This window comes from Cervus elaphus, chromosome 3, assembly GCF_910594005.1.
Source record: "Cervus elaphus chromosome 3, mCerEla1.1, whole genome shotgun sequence".
In the NCBI taxonomy this organism is placed as follows: Eukaryota; Metazoa; Chordata; class Mammalia; order Artiodactyla; family Cervidae; genus Cervus; species Cervus elaphus.
This window is the reverse complement of record NC_057817.1, coordinates 49,582,927-49,601,491: the sequence shown is the minus strand read 5'-3', so window position 1 is coordinate 49,601,491 and position 18,565 is coordinate 49,582,927. Positions and strand designations below refer to the sequence as shown.

General features: G+C 38.6%; 2 protein-coding genes across 2 annotated transcripts in view; one reads left to right on the top strand and one right to left on the bottom strand.

The window, feature by feature from the left end:
- The window catches only part of TAFA2 (TAFA chemokine like family member 2), a 550,254-nt gene that overhangs the window by 460,324 nt on the left and 71,365 nt on the right, over positions 1-18,565 (bottom strand). The window lies entirely within an intron of this gene.
- On the top strand, positions 1,890-2,698 carry LOC122684346 (ragulator complex protein LAMTOR3). The gene has a single exon (XM_043888414.1). It carries the CDS (start codon positions 1,970-1,972, stop codon positions 2,342-2,344), a length of 375 nt encoding a protein of 124 aa, XP_043744349.1. The 5' UTR covers positions 1,890-1,969; the 3' UTR covers positions 2,345-2,698.

Below are 18,565 nucleotides of genomic sequence, written 5' to 3'. Positions count from 1 at the left end.
TTAAACGAAATCATAAGAGAATCACTAAAGATGACACTCTGGCCTGCTTGCTGAGAGTCTGTAGAGCAACAGTATACTTTCCTTTAGTATATTCTCCTTTAATTTACATGAAAAGAGAGCTGTGTCTCCAACACTCAGCCCCTAACTTCCTACTGTGAAGACAGCTGCCTTATTTGCCTTTTAGCAAATTAAAAGTTAAAATAGCTTCCCTGTCAGGAGCAGCAGCAGCAGCAGCAGAGATACTTGCAATAGAGCTTCATCTTACTGCTGTCGAGCGTTCTATTTCCAGAGGATCATTGCTACCTTTTGACTCCAGCAAAGAATCTCTCAAGAAATGAGAGCTTGCCTTTACTAACTCACGGTTAGCCTCTCCACTGCTCCATGACAATGTACGTGTGCTCTATCGTGTCCCACTTTTTGCGACCCCATGGACTGTGGCCAACAGGCTGCTCTGTCCGTGGGATTTCCCAGGCAAGAATACCACTGTGGGTTGCCATTTCCTTCTCCAGGGATCGAACCCAGTCTCCACCGTCTCCTGCACTGCAGGCGGAACTGCGGAGCCTCCGCGATAAAGATCAAGACAAAATCCCTAACAAAGATTTCTTAATCCTCCTCATGCATTGATTTTTTTTTTGCTTTCATATACTTAGACTGTGAAGATACACCTTCTATCCCTTACTGTTAAGTAATTAAAGGTAATTACCAAAAAGTGAAAAGCACAAAAAAAAATTTAGGTCCCTCTGTGCTGTTTAGGGGCTCAGTCGTGTCCCACTCTTTGGGACCTCATGAACTGTAGCCCTCCAGGCTCCTCTCTCCATGGGGATTCTGTAGGCAGGAATACTGGAGTGGGTTGCCATGCCCTCCTCCAGGGATCTTCCCAATCCAGGGATCAAACCCAGGTCTCCCGCATTGCAGGCAGATTCTTTACTGTCTGAGTCAACAGGGGAACCCAGGTCACTCTGTAGTTCAGGCAAAAATTTTTAAATATCTCTGATATTTTCTTTAAAAAAAAATTTTGAAAAGAGAGACCAATCAGGGTTAACAATACTTTTAGAAAACAGATCATTTCTTCAAAATGGCAAAGGCAAAAAAGGAAGACTACCAAAGGGAATATCACGTAAACGCAGCCCGAGTCCTAAGTTTGCTTGGACTTTATTTTTCCAAATAAACCAAATTCTGTCTTAAAAATGAAAAAAGGGAGTGAATTCTGAGAAATTTTTTAAAGTCATGTTTTCTTAGTTGTAGTACAGTATCTTCAAAATGTTCAAGATTCTGATTTAATGAACTAAAATTATTTTAAGTAGGGCTTGTATTCAGAGAGGAAATCAAAATAAAAGACCTGAAAGAAAAGTTATTTCTTTAGGATATTCACTGAATTTCTTTTTTTTTTTAATTGAAGCATAATTGCTTTACAGAATTTTGTGGTTTTCTATTATACATCAACAAGAATCAACCATAGGTACACTCATTTCGCTGGATTTCTTAACTCTTCCGCATTTCTATTTTCCTCAGTGCAAGTTTGTAACAACAACCTCTTATTTCCACACTTAGCATATAAAAGCAGCTTCATTTTGTTAAAATCTCCCAGATGACTGAAATCAGAATGCTATTAAAAAGAATATAAATTACTATAGTATTTATTACATTAATATTGTTAGTATCTGCCAGACGCCATTAAAATTATCTTCTCTTTTTCCTATCTTGCTTGAGAAGCTATAAACAGTATTGTCTAAAGAACTTATTCTTTCATTTATCTTTTCAAGGTTTTTTTTTTGTTTTTTTTTTTTGCCATACTTCATGAAAAACCATATGGAAGCTACTACCTGTGTATCAGATTTCTAACGTGTTAAAAGATTAGATTGTTTAAGAAATGCAGCAAATCGGAACAACTGTCCCTGACAGTTCAGAGAACCAGGCAGCCCAGAAACCCAGGCGTGGAGATTGATCCTGCGGGAGAAAGGGGTTCATCATGGCGGATGATCTAAAACGATTCCTGTATAAAAAATTACCAAGTGTTGAGGGGCTCCATGCTATTGTTGTGTCAGATAGAGATGGAGTGCCTGTCATTAAAGTGGCCAATGATAACGCTCCAGAGCATGCTTTGAGACCTGGTTTCTTATCAACTTTTGCCCTTGCAACAGACCAAGGGAGCAAACTCGGACTTTCAAAAAATAAAAGTATCATCTGTTACTATAACACCTACCAGGTGGTTCAATTCAATCGTTTACCTTTGGTAGTGAGTTTCATAGCCAGCAGCAGTGCTAATACAGGACTAATTGTCAGCCTGGAAAAGGAACTTGCTCCGTTATTTGAAGAATTGAGACAAGTTGTGGAAGTTTCTTAATCTGGAATTTTCTTCATCATATCAGACACAGTATCAATCCAGCAATCTTTAGGCCACAGTGACACTTGTATCCATGTACTCAAGGACCCCTTTTTCCACCTTACTCTAGAAAAAGAGCCTTACAGATAGAATTTATGGACAGGTTGATGGTTATCTTTTTTTTGTGTAGGGCTGTTTCTTATTTAGTGAGATTTGGGGATACCACAGAAATGGTTCAGTCTATCACAGCTCCTGTGGAGTTAGTCCAGACACCAAATATGCATGAGATCCTGTTTGGTGGCTCAGAATCACAATGATGCTTTGATCCCCTTGAGCCATGAAGTGCTCCCTTTTATACCATATGCCAGGCCTGCAGAATGAGGCAGACTCTTTTTATTGTGAATAATGAGGACATATTTTTCTTCATATTATTTTCTTTGCATTGAGCGTGAGGAAGATAAAGTGGCTTAGAAAAGTGAATAAAACCAGTACAATCACTAAAAAAAAAAAAAAAAAAAAGAAATGCAGCAAATCATAATGTCTCAATACTTAAATTTATTTTGTAAAGCCAACCAAGAGCAATATTTTAGATCATGGGTCAGGTTGCTAAAAGACTCCAATTGAAAAGATTTTTAATAATAATATAAATTATTACCATTGCCACACACATTAAATACTTGATCTAACATCTATAACAATACTGTGGAATTGTACATGTATTCCCATTTTACAGCAGGGCAAAGTGCATTGCCCAGGGTCACAGATACTAACTGGTAGAGAAAGGCTTTGAATCAGAGCCTACTTGAATCCAAAGTCCAGGATTTTAACCACTACTTATATTAACAGGCATATTTATTATTAACTGTCACACTTGTAATTATACAGGTTGTTTTTCTTGGTATGATTCATAACTCTGCATCCTCAAAGATTACCCCAAAAACTTTATTTTTATTAATAATTTTTGTCAGAATTCTTTTATGGGACAGTTCTAAATCAAGGGCATCATTTAATTGAACATGGGCTGATCTAATTATGGATTATTGAAATGCAGTGTGATTTTGGTCATTTAGGCCAAAACTAATTTCTAAAACTAACTCAGCACCGTCCGTTTTAAAAATAGTTTCTCAATATAGTGACCTCTTTTGAGTAATTCCTTCCCCATAATTTGGCTATTTTCTGTTTTTATGTTAATCTCAAGTCCTGAAGAGAAACTATTAAATTCAGCCTGATCAGAATATCACCAAACTGAAAACTAACAAGAATTACCTTCCCAATTGTACCAAGGTTGTGTATGCTCCTCTCTCTAGGCCCCCATTTTCCAAGTTTATATATCATATCATCTTCATGCTATTGCAGAAGGCCAGTATTTCACACTGTACTGATTTTTTTCAATTTATGACAGCATATTACAAGAGCTAGGGTAAGATTTTTTTTTTTTTAATTTTTTTATTAGTTGGAGGCTAATTGCTTCACAACATTTCAGTGGGTTTTGTCATACATTGATATGAATCAGCCATAGATTTACACTTATTCCCCATCCCGATCCCCCCTCCCACCTCCCTCTCCACCCGATTCCTCTGGGTCTTCCCAGTGTACCAGGCCCGAGCACTTGTCTCATGCATCCCACCTGGGCTGGTGATCTGTTTCACCATAGATAGTATACATGCTGTTCTTTTGAAACATCCCACCCTCACTTTCTCCCACAGAGTTCAAAAGTCTGTTCTGTATTTCTCTGTCTCTTTTTCTGTTTTGCATATAGGGTTATCGTTACCATCTTTCTAAATTCCATATATATGTGTTAGTATGCTGTAATGTTCTTTATCTTTCTGGCTTACTTCACTCTGTATAAGGGGCTCCAGTTTCATCCATCTCATTAGGACTGGTTCAAATGAATTCTTTTTAACGGCTGAGTAATAGTCCATGGTGTATATGTACCACAGCTTCCTTATCCATTCATCTGCTGACGGGCATCTAGGTTGCTTCCATGTCCTGGCTATTATAAACAGTGCTGCGATGAACATTGGGGTGCATGTGTCTCTTTCAGATCTGGTTTCCTCTGTGTGTATGCCCAGAAGTGGGATTGCTGGGTCATATGGCAGTTCTATTTCCAGTTTTTTAAGGAATCTCCACACTGTTTTCCATAGTGGCTGTACTAGTTTGCATTCCCACCAACAGTGTAAGAGGGTTCCCTTTTCTCCACACCCTCTCCAGCATTTATTGCTTGTAGACTTTTGGATAGCAGCCATCCTGACTGGTGTGTAATGGTACCTCATTGTGGTTTTGATTTGCATTTCTCTAATAATGAGTGATGTTGAGCACCTTTTCATGTGTTTGTTAGCCATCTGTATGTCTTCTTTGGAGAAATGTCTGTTTAGTTCTCTGGCCCATTTTTTGATTGGGTCATTTATTTTTCTGGAATTGAGCTGCAGGAGTTGCTTGTATATTTTTGAGATTAATCCTTTGTCTGTTTCTTCATTTGCTATTATTTTCTCCCAATCTGACGGCTGTCTTTTCACCTTACTTATAGTTTCCTTTGTAGTGCAAAAGCTTTTAAGTTTCATTAGGTCCCATTTGTTTAGTTTTGCTTTTATTTCAAATATTCTGGGAGGTGGGTCATAGAGGATCTTGCTGTGATTTATGTCGGAGAGTGTTTTGCCTATGTTCTCCTCTAGGAGTTTTATAGTTTCTGGTCTGACATTTAGATCTTTAATCCATTTTGAGTTTATTTTTGTGTATGGTGTTAGAAAACGTTCTAGTTTCATTCTTTTACAAGTGGTTGACCAGTTTTCCCAGCAGATGGCTTCACAGCTGAATTCTACCAAAAATTTAGAGAAGAGCTAACACCTACCTTACTCAAACTCTTCCAGAAAATTGCAGATGAAGGTAAACTTCCAAACTCATTCTATGAGGCCACCATCACCCTAATTCCAAAACCAGAAAAAGATGCCACAAAAAAAGAAAACTACAGGCCAATATCACTAATGAACATAGATGCAAAAATCCTTAACAAAATTCTAGCAAACAGAATCCAACAACATATTAAAAAAATCATACACCACGACCAAGTGGGCTTTATCCCAGGAATGCAAGGATTCTTCAATATCTGCAAATCAATCAATGTAATACACCACATTAACAAATTGAAAGATAAAAACCATATGATTATCTCAATAGATGCAGAGAAAGCCTTTGACAAAATTCAACACTCATTTATGATTAAAACTCTCCAAAAAGCAGGAATAGAAGGAACATACCTCAACATAATAAAAGCTATATATGACAAACCCACAGCAAGCATCACCCTCAATGGTGAAAAATTGAAAGCATTTCCCCTGAAATCAGGAACAAGACAAGGGTGCCCACTCTCACCACTACTATTCAACATAGTGTTGGAAGTTTTGGCCACAGCAATCAGAGCAGAAAAAGAAGTAAAAGGAATCCAGATAGGAAAAGAAGAAGTGAAACTCTCACTGTTTGCAGATGACATGATCCTCTACATAGAAAACCCTAAAGACTCTACCAGAAAATTACTAGAGCTAATCAATGAATATAGGAAAGTTGCAGGATATAAAATTAACACACAGAAATCCCTTGCATTCCTATATACTAACAATGAAAAAACAGAAAGAGAAATTAAGGAAACAATACCATTCACCATTGCAACAAAAAGAATAAAATACTTAGGAGTATATCTACCTAAAGAAACAAAAGACCTATACATAGAAAACTATAAAACACTGATGAAAGAAATCAAAGAGGACACAAACAGATGGAGAAACACCGTGTTCATGGATTGGAAGAATCAATATTGTCAAAATGGCTATTCTACCCAAAGCAGTCTATAGATTCAATGCAATCCCTATCAAGCTACCAACGGTATTTTTCACAGAACTAGACCAAAGAATTTCACAATTTGTATGGAAATACAAAAAACCTCGAATAGCCAAAGTAATCTTGAGAAAGAAGAATGGAACTGGAGGAATCAACCTGCCTGACTTCAGACTCTACTACAAAGCCACAGTCATCAAGACAGTGTGGTTCTGGCACAAAGACAGAAATATAGACCAATGGAACAGAATAGAAAGCCCAGAGATAAATCCACGAACCTATGGACACCTTATCTTTGACAAAGGAGGCAAGGATATACTTGGAAAATAGGGTAAGATTTTTACAGTTCATGATTCTCTAGCCTTGGATCAAGCCATGCTGCTGCTCAATCTTTTTCAGTCCTTGTTAGCAGAGATTGTTGTATCTAAACTGAAATATATAGAATGGACAGTGCCAGGTTCAAATTGCAAGCCATAAACTCAGATGGACAAGAAATATTGTATATTGATGTTTCTATAACCATGTGATGGAAATGTCATTTCAATAAATTTAAAGATGCATCTTCTTGTCTACACTCACCTGCTCTCCCCACAGTCGTGGTTTCCCAAGGCTAGATCTGATTTCTACCCTGTGGAGGGAGCACAATTGTATCACAATCCAAAGAGTATGGAATGGATCTCATGCTATTTATCTGCAATGGTATCTACTCAGACATCCAGCTTCCTTTTTAGTCTTTGGTCAATGACCCGAGGAAATTACTGCCAGGTGTAAATTCATACCCATCCACAATTGCCCCATCACCTCTAGATGCCTCAACTTCAGTAAAATTATTCAACTGTTTTTCTCTGCAACCTTCTGAGGTCTAGACTCCCAAATAACAGAAAATAGTATGGAAGGAGGAAGAAAGCATTAGATAATCTAAAGAGAAACCAACCACATTTTTAAATAAAATGAGATATTAGTTCCATAACTTGTCTAAAAACATGAAAATAATTGATCAACTTTAATATTTGGAGAGCTTTCCAATGACATTTTCACAGAAACAGAATAAACAATCCCAAAATTTTAATATAAAAGACCCAGAATAGCCAAAGTGAATTTAAGAAAAACAAAGCTAGAGCATCACATGCCATGATTCAAACTATATTACAAAGCTAAAGTAATTAAAACAGAATAGTTTTGACATAAAAGCAGGGAGTGAAGAACCCAGAAATAAACCTACATCATATGGTCAATTAATATATGACAAAGGAGCCAAGACAAAACAGAAAGAACAGTCTCTTCTATTTGAGAAAACTGGAAGGCCATATGCAAAAGAACAAAACTAGACCACTATTTTACATCTTTCACAAAATTAACTCAATGTGAGTCTAAGACTTGAAGCCATGAAACTTTCAGAAGAAAATATAAGTGGTAAGCTCCTTGACATAGGTCTTAGCAATGATTTTTTGAATCTGGACATCAAAAACAAAAGCAACAAAAGCAAAAATAAACAAGTGGGACTACATAAAACTAAAAAGTTTCTGCATGGCAAAGGAAACTATCAACAAAATGAAAAGGTAACCTAGTGAATGGAAGAAAATATTTGCAAATCATATATCTGATAAGGGGGCTAGCATCCAAAATGTATGAAGAAGTCACACAACACAATTACAAAACAAAAACAAAATCCAATTAAGAAATGGGCAGATGATCCAAATAAACATTTTTCCAAAGAAGATGTACAGATGGCTGACAGGTACAAGATACTCTATATCATTTTTTATCAGGGAAATGAAAATCAAAACTTCAATGAGATATCCCCTAACATCTGTCAGAAGGGCTACTGTTAACAGGACAATAAATAAAAAGTCTTGGCAAGACTGTAGAGAAAAGGAAGCCTGCATGCACTATTAGTGGCAACATAAATTTGTGCAACCACTATGGAAAAGAATACTGAGGTTCCCCAAAAAATTAAAAATAGAACTACTATATGATTTAGCAATTTAATTTTCAGATATTTATCCAAAGAAAATAAAAACACTAATTTGAAAATATCTATATATTCCCATGATCATTATATTATTCAGTTCAGTTGCTCAGTTGTGTCCGACTCTTTGCGACCCCATGGACTGAAGCATGCCTGTCCACCACCAACTCCCGGAGCCTGCTCCAACTCATGTCCCTCAAGTCGGTGATGCCATCCAACCATCTCATCCTCTGTCGTCCCCTTCTCTTTCCACCTTCAATCTTTCCCAGCATCAGGGTCTTTTCCAGTGAGTCAGGTCTTCGCATCAGGTGGCCAAAGTATTTGAATTTCAGCTTCAGGATCAGTCCTTCCAGCGAATATTCAGGACTGATTTCCTTTAGGATGGACTGGTTTGATCTCCCTGTAGTCCAAGAAACTCTCAAGAGTCTCCTTCAACACCATAATTCAAAAGCATCAATTTTTCAGTGCTCAGCTTTCTTTATAGTCCAACTCTTACATCCATACTGACCACTGGAAAAATCATAGCCTTGACTAGACGGAACTTTGTTGGCAAAGTAATGTCTCTGCTTTTTAATATGCTATCTAGGTTGGTCATAGCTTTTCTTCCAAGGAGCAAGCATCTTTTAATTTCATGGCTTCAGCCACCATCTGCAGTAATTTTGGAGCCCCAAAAATAAAGTCTGTAACTGTTTCCATTTTTCCCATCTGTTTGCCATGAAGTGATGGGACCGGATGCCATGACCTTAGTTTTCTGAATGTTGAGTTTTAAGCCAACTTTTTTCACTCTCCTCTTTCACTTTCATCAAGGGGCTCTTTAGTTCTTCTTTGCCTTCTGCCATAAGGGTGGGGTCGTGTTATAGTATTCCTGCAGCATTATTTACAATTGCCAAGATATGGAAACAACTTGAGATAAAGAAACTATGTATCCTCCTCCCTCTCTCTCACACACACACACTATGGAATATTATTCAGCCATAAAAATGTATGAAATCTTACCATTTCTAACAACATGGATGCACCTCAAGGACATTATGCTAAATGAAATATGTCAGAAAAGACCAATACCAAATGCTCTATGTTACATGTGGAATCGAATAAACAAATAAACCAAGCTCACAGATATAAGAACAGATTGTTGGTTGCCAGCGGCAGCAGATAAAGTGCAGGAAAAATGGGTGAACCATTTTTGTTTTTCTTCAAATAAACTGAAAAAAAGACACAAGCAGAGGTTTTCACAGGGGCTTTCGAGAAACTGTTGCTCCCTAATTTAAAAGAAAGCCAAAAAAGGAAGGCATACAAGGAAAAGTTCCCTCCCTACTGACCTGAATGGGGTGCTGGTATAGGGCTACGATGTCTGGGGTCCATTTTTGAACACAGGGTGACAATCTCAAGGACCCAAAGGTAACAAGATGAAGAAAGCAGAACAGAGGGGAGGAAAGAGCTAGGATTCTTCATGAACTCACAGAGATGCCACCTCATCTCTGCCTACTCCTGGTAAAGTGAAGCAATTAAATACTTTGCTGAACTGCTCAAGCCATTTTAATAGAGCATTTGTAGGCAAAAGCAAGCTGACTTCACTGGCCCAAGATTTGACTAATTTATACTCAGGCTTCTCTGATGCTGAAAACTACTCTTGGGAATTTAGGGAGCTAAAAGAAGACAGAACCTCAGCGCCCCTCCACTCTGGAGCCACCTTGCCAGCCTAGACGGCCTGTGAAAGTGAAAGTCACTCAGTCGTGTCCAACTCTTTGCAACCCCATGGACTTTACAGTCCATGGAATTCTCCAGGCCAGAATACTGAAATGGGTAGCCTTTCCCTCTTCCAGGGCATCTTCCCAACCCAGGGATCAAACCCAGGTCTCCTTCACTGCAGGAAGATTCTTTACCAGCTGAACCACCAGGAAGCCCAAGAATACTGAAGTGGGTAATTTATCCCTTCTCCAGCAGATCTTCCTGATCTCAGGAATCAAACCAGAGTCTCCTAAATTGCAGGCAGATTCTTTACCAATTGAGCTATGCGGGAAGTGAGACCTGATGGCGATGTGTTAGGACACTTCTATCTTGACTAAGCCACTTTTCTCCATTTCTGTGACACCATCTATTTCCTGCCTTAAAGTGGCCTGTATTGTCTAACAAGCACAGAAAGTTATTAGTTTTGGGAATGTGATACAGTATTACAAAAACAGTCTTTAAAAAAAAGAGAAAACAAAAATTTAGAGGATATATTTGGATCTCTGACTTCAAATATGTGCTGTGTTATGAAAGTAAAAGTGTTATTCACTCAGTCATGTCCAACTGTTTGGGACCCCATGGACTGAAGCCCATCAGGCTCCTCTGTCCATGGGATTCTCCAGGCAAGAATATTGGGGTGGGTTGCCATTCCCTTCTTCAGGTGATCCTCTCGACCCAGGGATCGAATCCAGGTCTCCTGCATTGCAGGCTGATTCCTTTCCATCTGAGCCACCAGGGGACCCAAATTTCCCTTTGAAGGACTGAGAAATACTTTGAGAGACAGTTGCTCTAGAAGATGGCCACCTAACTCCAAGGGGCAAGGGGCCCACATGACCACAGGAAGACGCACCTCAGACATGAAGTACGACCCTGTCAGTAAAGAAAACACAGAGGTTCCAGTATGAATCCACAATTGACTGTCACAATGAAACATGCTACTAATTATGGGTGTTCCCTTGCAATTAAGCCGCTCTCATGTGCTCACCTCCATACAGCCTGCTCTGGACTCTGGAGTAACAACAGGGGTTTCTTTATTTATCAGTTGTCAGGGTTCCCAGCCAGGTGGAAGACAGTACATAATCTGCCTGCTCATGCAGGAGTTCAGTTCAGTTCAGTTGCTCAGTCGTGTCTGACTCTTTGCGACCCTATGGACTGAAGCATGCCAGGCTTCCCTGTCCATCACCAACTCCCGGAGTACTCATGTCCATTGAGTCGGAGATGCCATCTAACCATCTCATCCTCTGTCGTCCCCTTCTCCTCCTGTCTTCAATCCTTCCCAACATCAGGGTCTTTTCAAATGAGTCGCATCAGGTGGCCAAAATATTGGAGTTTCAGCTTCAACATCAGTCCTTCCAATGAACACCCAGGACTGATCTCCTTTAGGATGGACTGGTTGAATCTCCTTGCAGTCCAAGGGACTCTCAAGAGTCTTCTCCAACACCACAGTTCAAAAGCATCAATTCTTCGGCACTCAGCTTTCTTTATAGTCCAACTCTCACATCCATACATGACCACTGGAAAAACCATAGCCTTGACTAGATGGATCTTTGTGGGCAAAGTAATGTCTCTGTTTTTTAATATACTGTCTAGGTTGGTCATAACTTTCCTTCCAAAGAGTAAGACCTGGGTTCAATCTCTGGGTCGGGAAGATCCCCTGGAGAAGGGAATGACAAGCCACTCCAGTATTCTTGCCTGGAGAATCCCAGGAACAAAGGAGCCTGGTGGGCTACAGTCCATGGGGTCACAAAGAGTGGGACACAATGGAGTGACTAACACTTTGACTTTCAATTCTTCTAAACAATTAAGGGAGGAAGAAGCCCCTAGTCCTTAGTGAATTCTACAGGGATTTGGGAACAGCACTTGCACATTTAATGCCATAGGACTTTTCCTCTAATTTGAGCACCTTGTGAAACCCAGATAATAAGCTTTAGTGCTCTTCCCCAGCATCTATAAAGGGGCCTGGAACACACTCACAACAAGAATCATAGTCACAGAAAAGGATGCTGTTATGGGCTGAATTGTGTTCCCCCCAAATTCATATGTTGAAACCCCAAGCTCTAGCATCTCAGAAAGCAAAATTCTTTGAAGTGGTGATTAAGTTCAAATACAGCTGCTGCTGGGAGATGGTGGGTGGGGAGGGGGTTAATCCAGTATAACTGGTACCCTAAGAAGTGCCAAGAGACAAGGATGTGTAGGCACAGGAGAAAAACCCTGAGAGGACAGAGCAAGAATGTGGAAATCTGTGAACCAAGGAGAGAGGCCTCAAAAGAAATCAAACCTGCCAATGCAATGATCTTGGACTTCTAGCCTCCAGAACTGCGAAAAAATAAATTTCTGTTGCTTAAAGCACCCAGTCTTGAGATTTTCTTATGGTAGTCCCAACAAACTCATACAAATGTGAATAGATATCTGGGATTCATTGCAAAGTAGTATTTTCAGATTTTAATAACTGCCAGTTATTTTTGTCAGCTGAAATTCCTATCCCTGTATTGACTCATTCTCTCCTAATTGTGGATCTTGTATATGCCACTTTATATTTGTATTGTATTATAGTTACAGTAATTCACAACAGATTTAATTTTTCTATTCTAAGATGCTCTCAATTTTGTTTTCTAAGTATAACAAACTGTATTTTAGGAAATGTGTTTTAGGAAATACGATATTTTAGATTGGAAATTCCATATACTGACCAAGATCAATTCAGTCCAAGACACCACATCTTTCTAACAGGTATGTTTAGGCTGATTATTTAAATGTTTAGTACTTAAAATGTTTCAAGTACCTAATCTTTATGAAGTCTAAATACTTCTGCAGTAAAAGCTGGTCTCAGATACTGTCTTAATTTTTTTAAAAAATAGATTAAATATAATTAAAATGCGCACCAAGAAAATGGAGAATGACTTTTATGTTTTATTTTTTATGTGGCAGACACAAATAATCTGGGAATAAGATCAAAATGTTTTTTCATATAACATATAATCTGAAAAAGCATAAATAATATAAAAATAGTAATGTAATATAGTCTGCCATGTCAACTCTGAAAATATGGTTAAACACTGAATGTCCTTAATAGTTATATATTTTGGAAACTAGTTCATCTTTTTCTCTTTGTGTTTGAGGTGTACAAAGTTGGATTAATCATAATCTTTGGCTTATACAATACTCACATCATTGGTAATTATATGACCCACTTCCATTTATTTAGCCATTTTTGAATAATATAATAAGGAATCACAAATTTGCCCATCCAAAAGAAGTTAAGAGGATCTTGAACCATTCAGCTACATGGTCATCTAATAAGATAACCTTTCCAATTCTGAGACCTGAGGCAATAACCATATTCATTTCCATATTCAGCATTCCCTTGATGACCTTGTTTAATAGACTTATAACATCTAGCTGTATTTAAAGAGATATTTTAGTTATTTTAACTTTATAAAAATGGTATAATTTTTTTAGAATGATACTTTTACTTAGGATTACATGGATAAGATTCCCTCGTATTTGTAAATGCTGTGTTTTATTTGACTACTATATCATGTTACGTGAATATATCCCAGTTTATTCATCCATGCTTTTACTGATATACATTTGAGTTGTTTGCAGGTTATTCTTTAACTAGCACTAACATGAACATCCTTGTAGATGTTTTCTGTCACCCATGCCCATGTGGTTTACTGAGTATCTAGCAGTGGAATTTCTGGATCTTAGGATATATGAAAGTGCAATTTTTTTCCAAACTGTTCAGTATTTTCTAAAATGATGGCACCAGTTTACACTCAGACCCATAATAAACATCTAGTGTATCTATATCCTCTCAACAATTATTGTTTTCAGGCTTTTAATTCTTTGCCAAAAGTTTCCATGCTCTTGACACCAGTCCTTTGTCAATTGTATATATCAGAAATATCTTCTCCTGATTTGTGATAGGACTTTCCATTTTCTTTAAATGGTCTCTTGATAAATTTCTTATTTTAATATAGTAAAATGTATGTCTTTTCTTTTATAGTTGACGTTTGATGCCTTATTTAGGGAATATTTTCTGGTTTCTGGGTCTAAAATTCATTCATGTGTATAGTCTACTAAGTGTTAAAAAAATTTGCTAACATTTAAATTCTTAATCCATCTAGAGCTGAGGTTTTTTTTTAATATACTGTAAGGATCGAATTTCCTAGTTTTCTTGATACTTATGAACTATTTATTCTTCAAGCATTGATCTCTAGTTACAGGAAATTGCTATTACATATTTCTAAAATAAACTATCCCCAAATCCTGATATTACTTACTTATATTAATGCAATGCCTTCCTAAATGAAAACCTTACACAGTAGTAATTGAAGTTGCTAATTCTATCACATACAGTAAGAATGATTATAAAAAGGAGAGAAACAACTAAGAATTCCTAATCCCTTCATCAAGACATATTTAAAAATCTATTTTAAATAATCAGAACACACAAACTCACATATACACACACCATACATGGAAAGCAATAGCAATGCAGAAAAGGCAAGCATAATCAGTGCTCTGCATATCCACTTCCATTTCCATTTTTGCATTCCTACTAGGATTTAATTTGTTTTTACAGGCACTTTGTATATTGCTTATCTTGATTTCTACTCTAAAATGAAATCAAGTTAACCTCTACCTTATGTGTAAAAGTCTTCCAAGGTAGCTCAGATGGTACAGAGTCCACCTGCAATGCAGGAGACCTGGCGGGCCACAGTTCAAGGGGTTGCAGAGTCGGACATGACTGAGTGACTTTCACTTCACTTTATATATAAAATTGGTTCACAAAGAAATGGTATACCATGGTTTCCCTTGTGGCTCAAAATAGTAAAGAATCCACCTGCCAATTCAGGAGACAGTTTAATCCCTGATCCAGGAAGATCCCACATGCACGGAGCAACTCAGCCTGTGTGCCACAACTATTAAGCTTGTGCTCCAGAGCCAAGAGCCACAACCATTGAAGCCTGCACACCCTACAGCCTGTAATCTGAAACGAGAGCAGAAACTGCAATGAGAAGCCTGCACACCGCAGTTAGAGAGTGACCCTCACTCGCCATAACTAGAGGAAAACCAACAAGCAGGGAAGACCCAGAATAGCCAAAAATTTTAAAAAAAGAAAAAGAAAAGAAGTGGTATGCCAAAAAGTAAATTAATTGCCAAATATCCGCTATCTCAGAAGAGTTTTTGTTTCTCTTTTTTTCCACCATTCTACTCTACAAAAGTGACAGTATTTAATTTCCAATCCATTATCACTGATTTCTATTAAACATCTACTATGGTCAAAGCACTGACCTAGATAACATAAAGGACACAGATTTGCTCTATAATATTATCAGGGAGACAAAAATAAATTTATGGACCAACCTTGATAAGTTATATAATGGAAGTGCCCACAAATATTGACTGGGTTTAAGAATGTTGGTTAAAAAAAAAATTTTTTTAATTTAAAAAAAGAATGTTGGTAATTACTAAGTACCTACGAGGATACAGCACTGTACATTTCAAAGTTCTCACTAAATAGGCAATTTTAATCTCTTTTTTAAAAGTCCATTTAGTAATTTCATGATGTTGGGAATTTAGAATAAAAACAGTCAACAGTAGTAAAATTTGTCAGGCAAAATCCATTTCTAGGCATTGCCTCAGAGCATAATGTAAAGACTGGCATGCACGTGTGCATGCTAAGTCACTTCAGTCATGTCCGACTCTTTGTGAACCCAGGACTGCAGCCCTCCAGGCTCCTCTGTCCATGCGATTCTCCAGGCAAGAATACTGGAGTGGCTTGCCATTTCCTTCTCCAAAAGGCCGGCATAGAAGATGATGAATGTTGCCAATATATTTGATGAAGACTTTTCTCCAAACCCAGAAAAGGAAGAACTGAAAAACAGAGTCTTTCCAAACTCTCTGGTCCTGAAGCCCTATACAGTCAGACAGCTTCAGCCTACTCAGTTTCCTGGCTCTAGGTTTCTATCTGACTCAATAACAAGATCAGTTCTACATAAAATTATGAGGATTTGTAACGTCTGTGCAAGGCCCTTTCTTTTCCAGTCTTCCTTCCCTGTCTTATCTGTTTTCTACACTCCCACTGCCTTTCTTCAAAACTTCTAGTAGAGCATCCCATCCAGGCCTTCCAGTTCCAAAGGACATGCCATGATTTCTATAAGCCACCCAAGGTAGATTCTAACTCTGCCCACTACTCCTCCCACCTCAAGGTTCTGGCCAGTATCACATCCCCTAAGAGGTTTGGGTGTCTTCCAAGGTAATTCAAACCTCATCTCACAAATAACATACACCCATATGAGAAATTTAGAGAGGCCCCATCCTTCCCTGGGCAGCAAATGTAATTGTGTAGGCTTTTAATCCAGGCAGAAAAAGTATGGTGCTGCAAAAATTAAAAGAAAATTTTTTGCACTTGCAGGCAAAAGACCTCAGATTAAGCCTAAATTCCACAATAATCCATGTGTAAGATTGAACCATTTAACTCTACTGAGATTCAGTTACTCAATCTATTAAATGGAAGGAATATTATTAGCAAATTCATATGAATGCTGTAGAAAATTACATGAAGTATAAGACAACATTTGTAAGCTATTAAGTGATCTAAAATATAAGTGATTTTCATTTTATGGCAATGATAAAACACCAGGCAAGATATTTAAACAGACATCACTCAAGACATTCTGTTGTAATGCCTACTTCATCTATGCCAGGAATAGAACTGTCCACACATTTGTAAAAGACAAGAACTTTCAAAATCAAGCTTTCATTCAATCATTGACCCATAATAAAGAGTAAATGTCAGGTACCAGGACAAAGAATGCTGAGGGCCGAAGAAATGATGCTTTTGAACTGTGGTGTTGGAGAAGACTGCTGAGAGTCCCTTGGACTGCAAGGAGATCAGATCAGTCAATACTAAGGAAATCAACCCTGAATATTCACTGGAAGGACTGATGCTAAAGCTGAAGCTCCAATACTTTGGCCACCTGATGTAAAGAACTGACTCATTTGAAAAGACCCTGATGCTGGGCAAGATTAAAGGTGGGAGGAGAAGGGGACGATAGAGGATGACATGGTTGGATGGCATCACTGACTGGATGGACATGAGTTGGAGCAGGCTCCAGGAGTTGCTGACGGACAGGGAAGCCTGGTGTGCTGCCGTCCATGGGGTCGCAAAGAGGCAGACATGACTGAGTGACTGAACTGAAGGATACAGATAACAGTGTCTGATGCACGCTCCTGAGGTGCTTTGCAGACACTATAATTGCCACCAGAGGGGAAAATCTAACTGCATGGTGATCAGACTGCAGCCATGACATAAACTGCTGCATCTTTTTCTTTTTTTTCAAGTTTAGTTGATTTACAGCATTTACAACATTCTGACAATCTCTGCTATACAGCAAAGTGACTCAGTTATACACACATACATATATTCTTTTCTATATATTTTTCCATTATGGTTTATCACAGGCTATTGGATATAGTTCAATAGGATGAGATGGTTGAATGGCTTCACCGACTTGATGGACATGAGTTTGAGCAAGCTCCAGGAGTTGGTGACAGACAGGGAAGCCTGGTGTGCTTCAGTCCATGGGGTCACAAAGAGTGACTGAGCCACTGAACGGAACGGAACTGACAAGGACATACAAGAATAGCCAAGGTAGGCATGGTTCCTGCCCTCACAGAGCTTATATTCTGTCCACAGTCTGAAACAGTTGGAAAATATGGAGGTACTGAAAGCACAATCAGAACCATCAAATTCCCAGGGGAGCACCAATCCGACTGAAATGAGTGTCATCTTCAATATATTGAAACAAGGTTGGCCACACCTGATTTATTTCCATAAATCAGCCTGTGAAACTGGTATAAGCTTAAACCATATAATCTGCTTCATCACTCCTAACCAGCAAAAGACAAAGATATCTAGATGACACCCTGGGTTTACATAAAAGAAAGCCTAATGGAATATTTCTATGTCTGAAAGAGTAGTATATTTGCTTTCTGTTTGAGTCACACATCAGCTCTCTTATGATAACAGCTAATGCTGAGGGCTCACAGGGCCTAGTGTAGGCACTGTTTTAAGCATATGACACTCTCTCTCATTTAACCACTACCACTCCATGCAATAGAAATCATTATCACTTGCCATTTTATGGAGGAGGGAAATAAGGCATAGAGAGGTTGAAAACTTACCTCAGGTCACACATCTATGGTTTGATGTGCCCAAGATTCCAATCCAGGCTGTCTGACTATACAGTTCATCCAGACCCACTGTGCTCTCTGTCTCTATATAGATTCCTCTCAATAGAGTAGATTGATGGTTATACTAATATAATACACAAAGAAGGAGAAGTCACTGTTCAACATGACCATAGTCATCCCAGAACTCATTCTAAGGTACTAGGTACCTCCACTAGGACCATTCACCTAGGCTTGGCATCCATGGCGCCCCCAGGGGCATGCAGTACCCATGGACCACAACCCCTCACGGCTGCCCCGTCTCGCCATCATAACCATGCTTTCTTTCAGCCTTTCTCAGGTTGCTTCTCTACCGAAGGAGGCCGGTTCCCTCCGCTCTCCTGCTCTTACCATACCCAGAGCCACTCATCATTCGGGCCCACTCGCATCCTCCCTGAGGCCTTTCTGGGCTCTCCCAGCTACCTCAAGGATTGCAGGTCTCTTCCGCGAACACCTACTTTATGCTCAGCTTA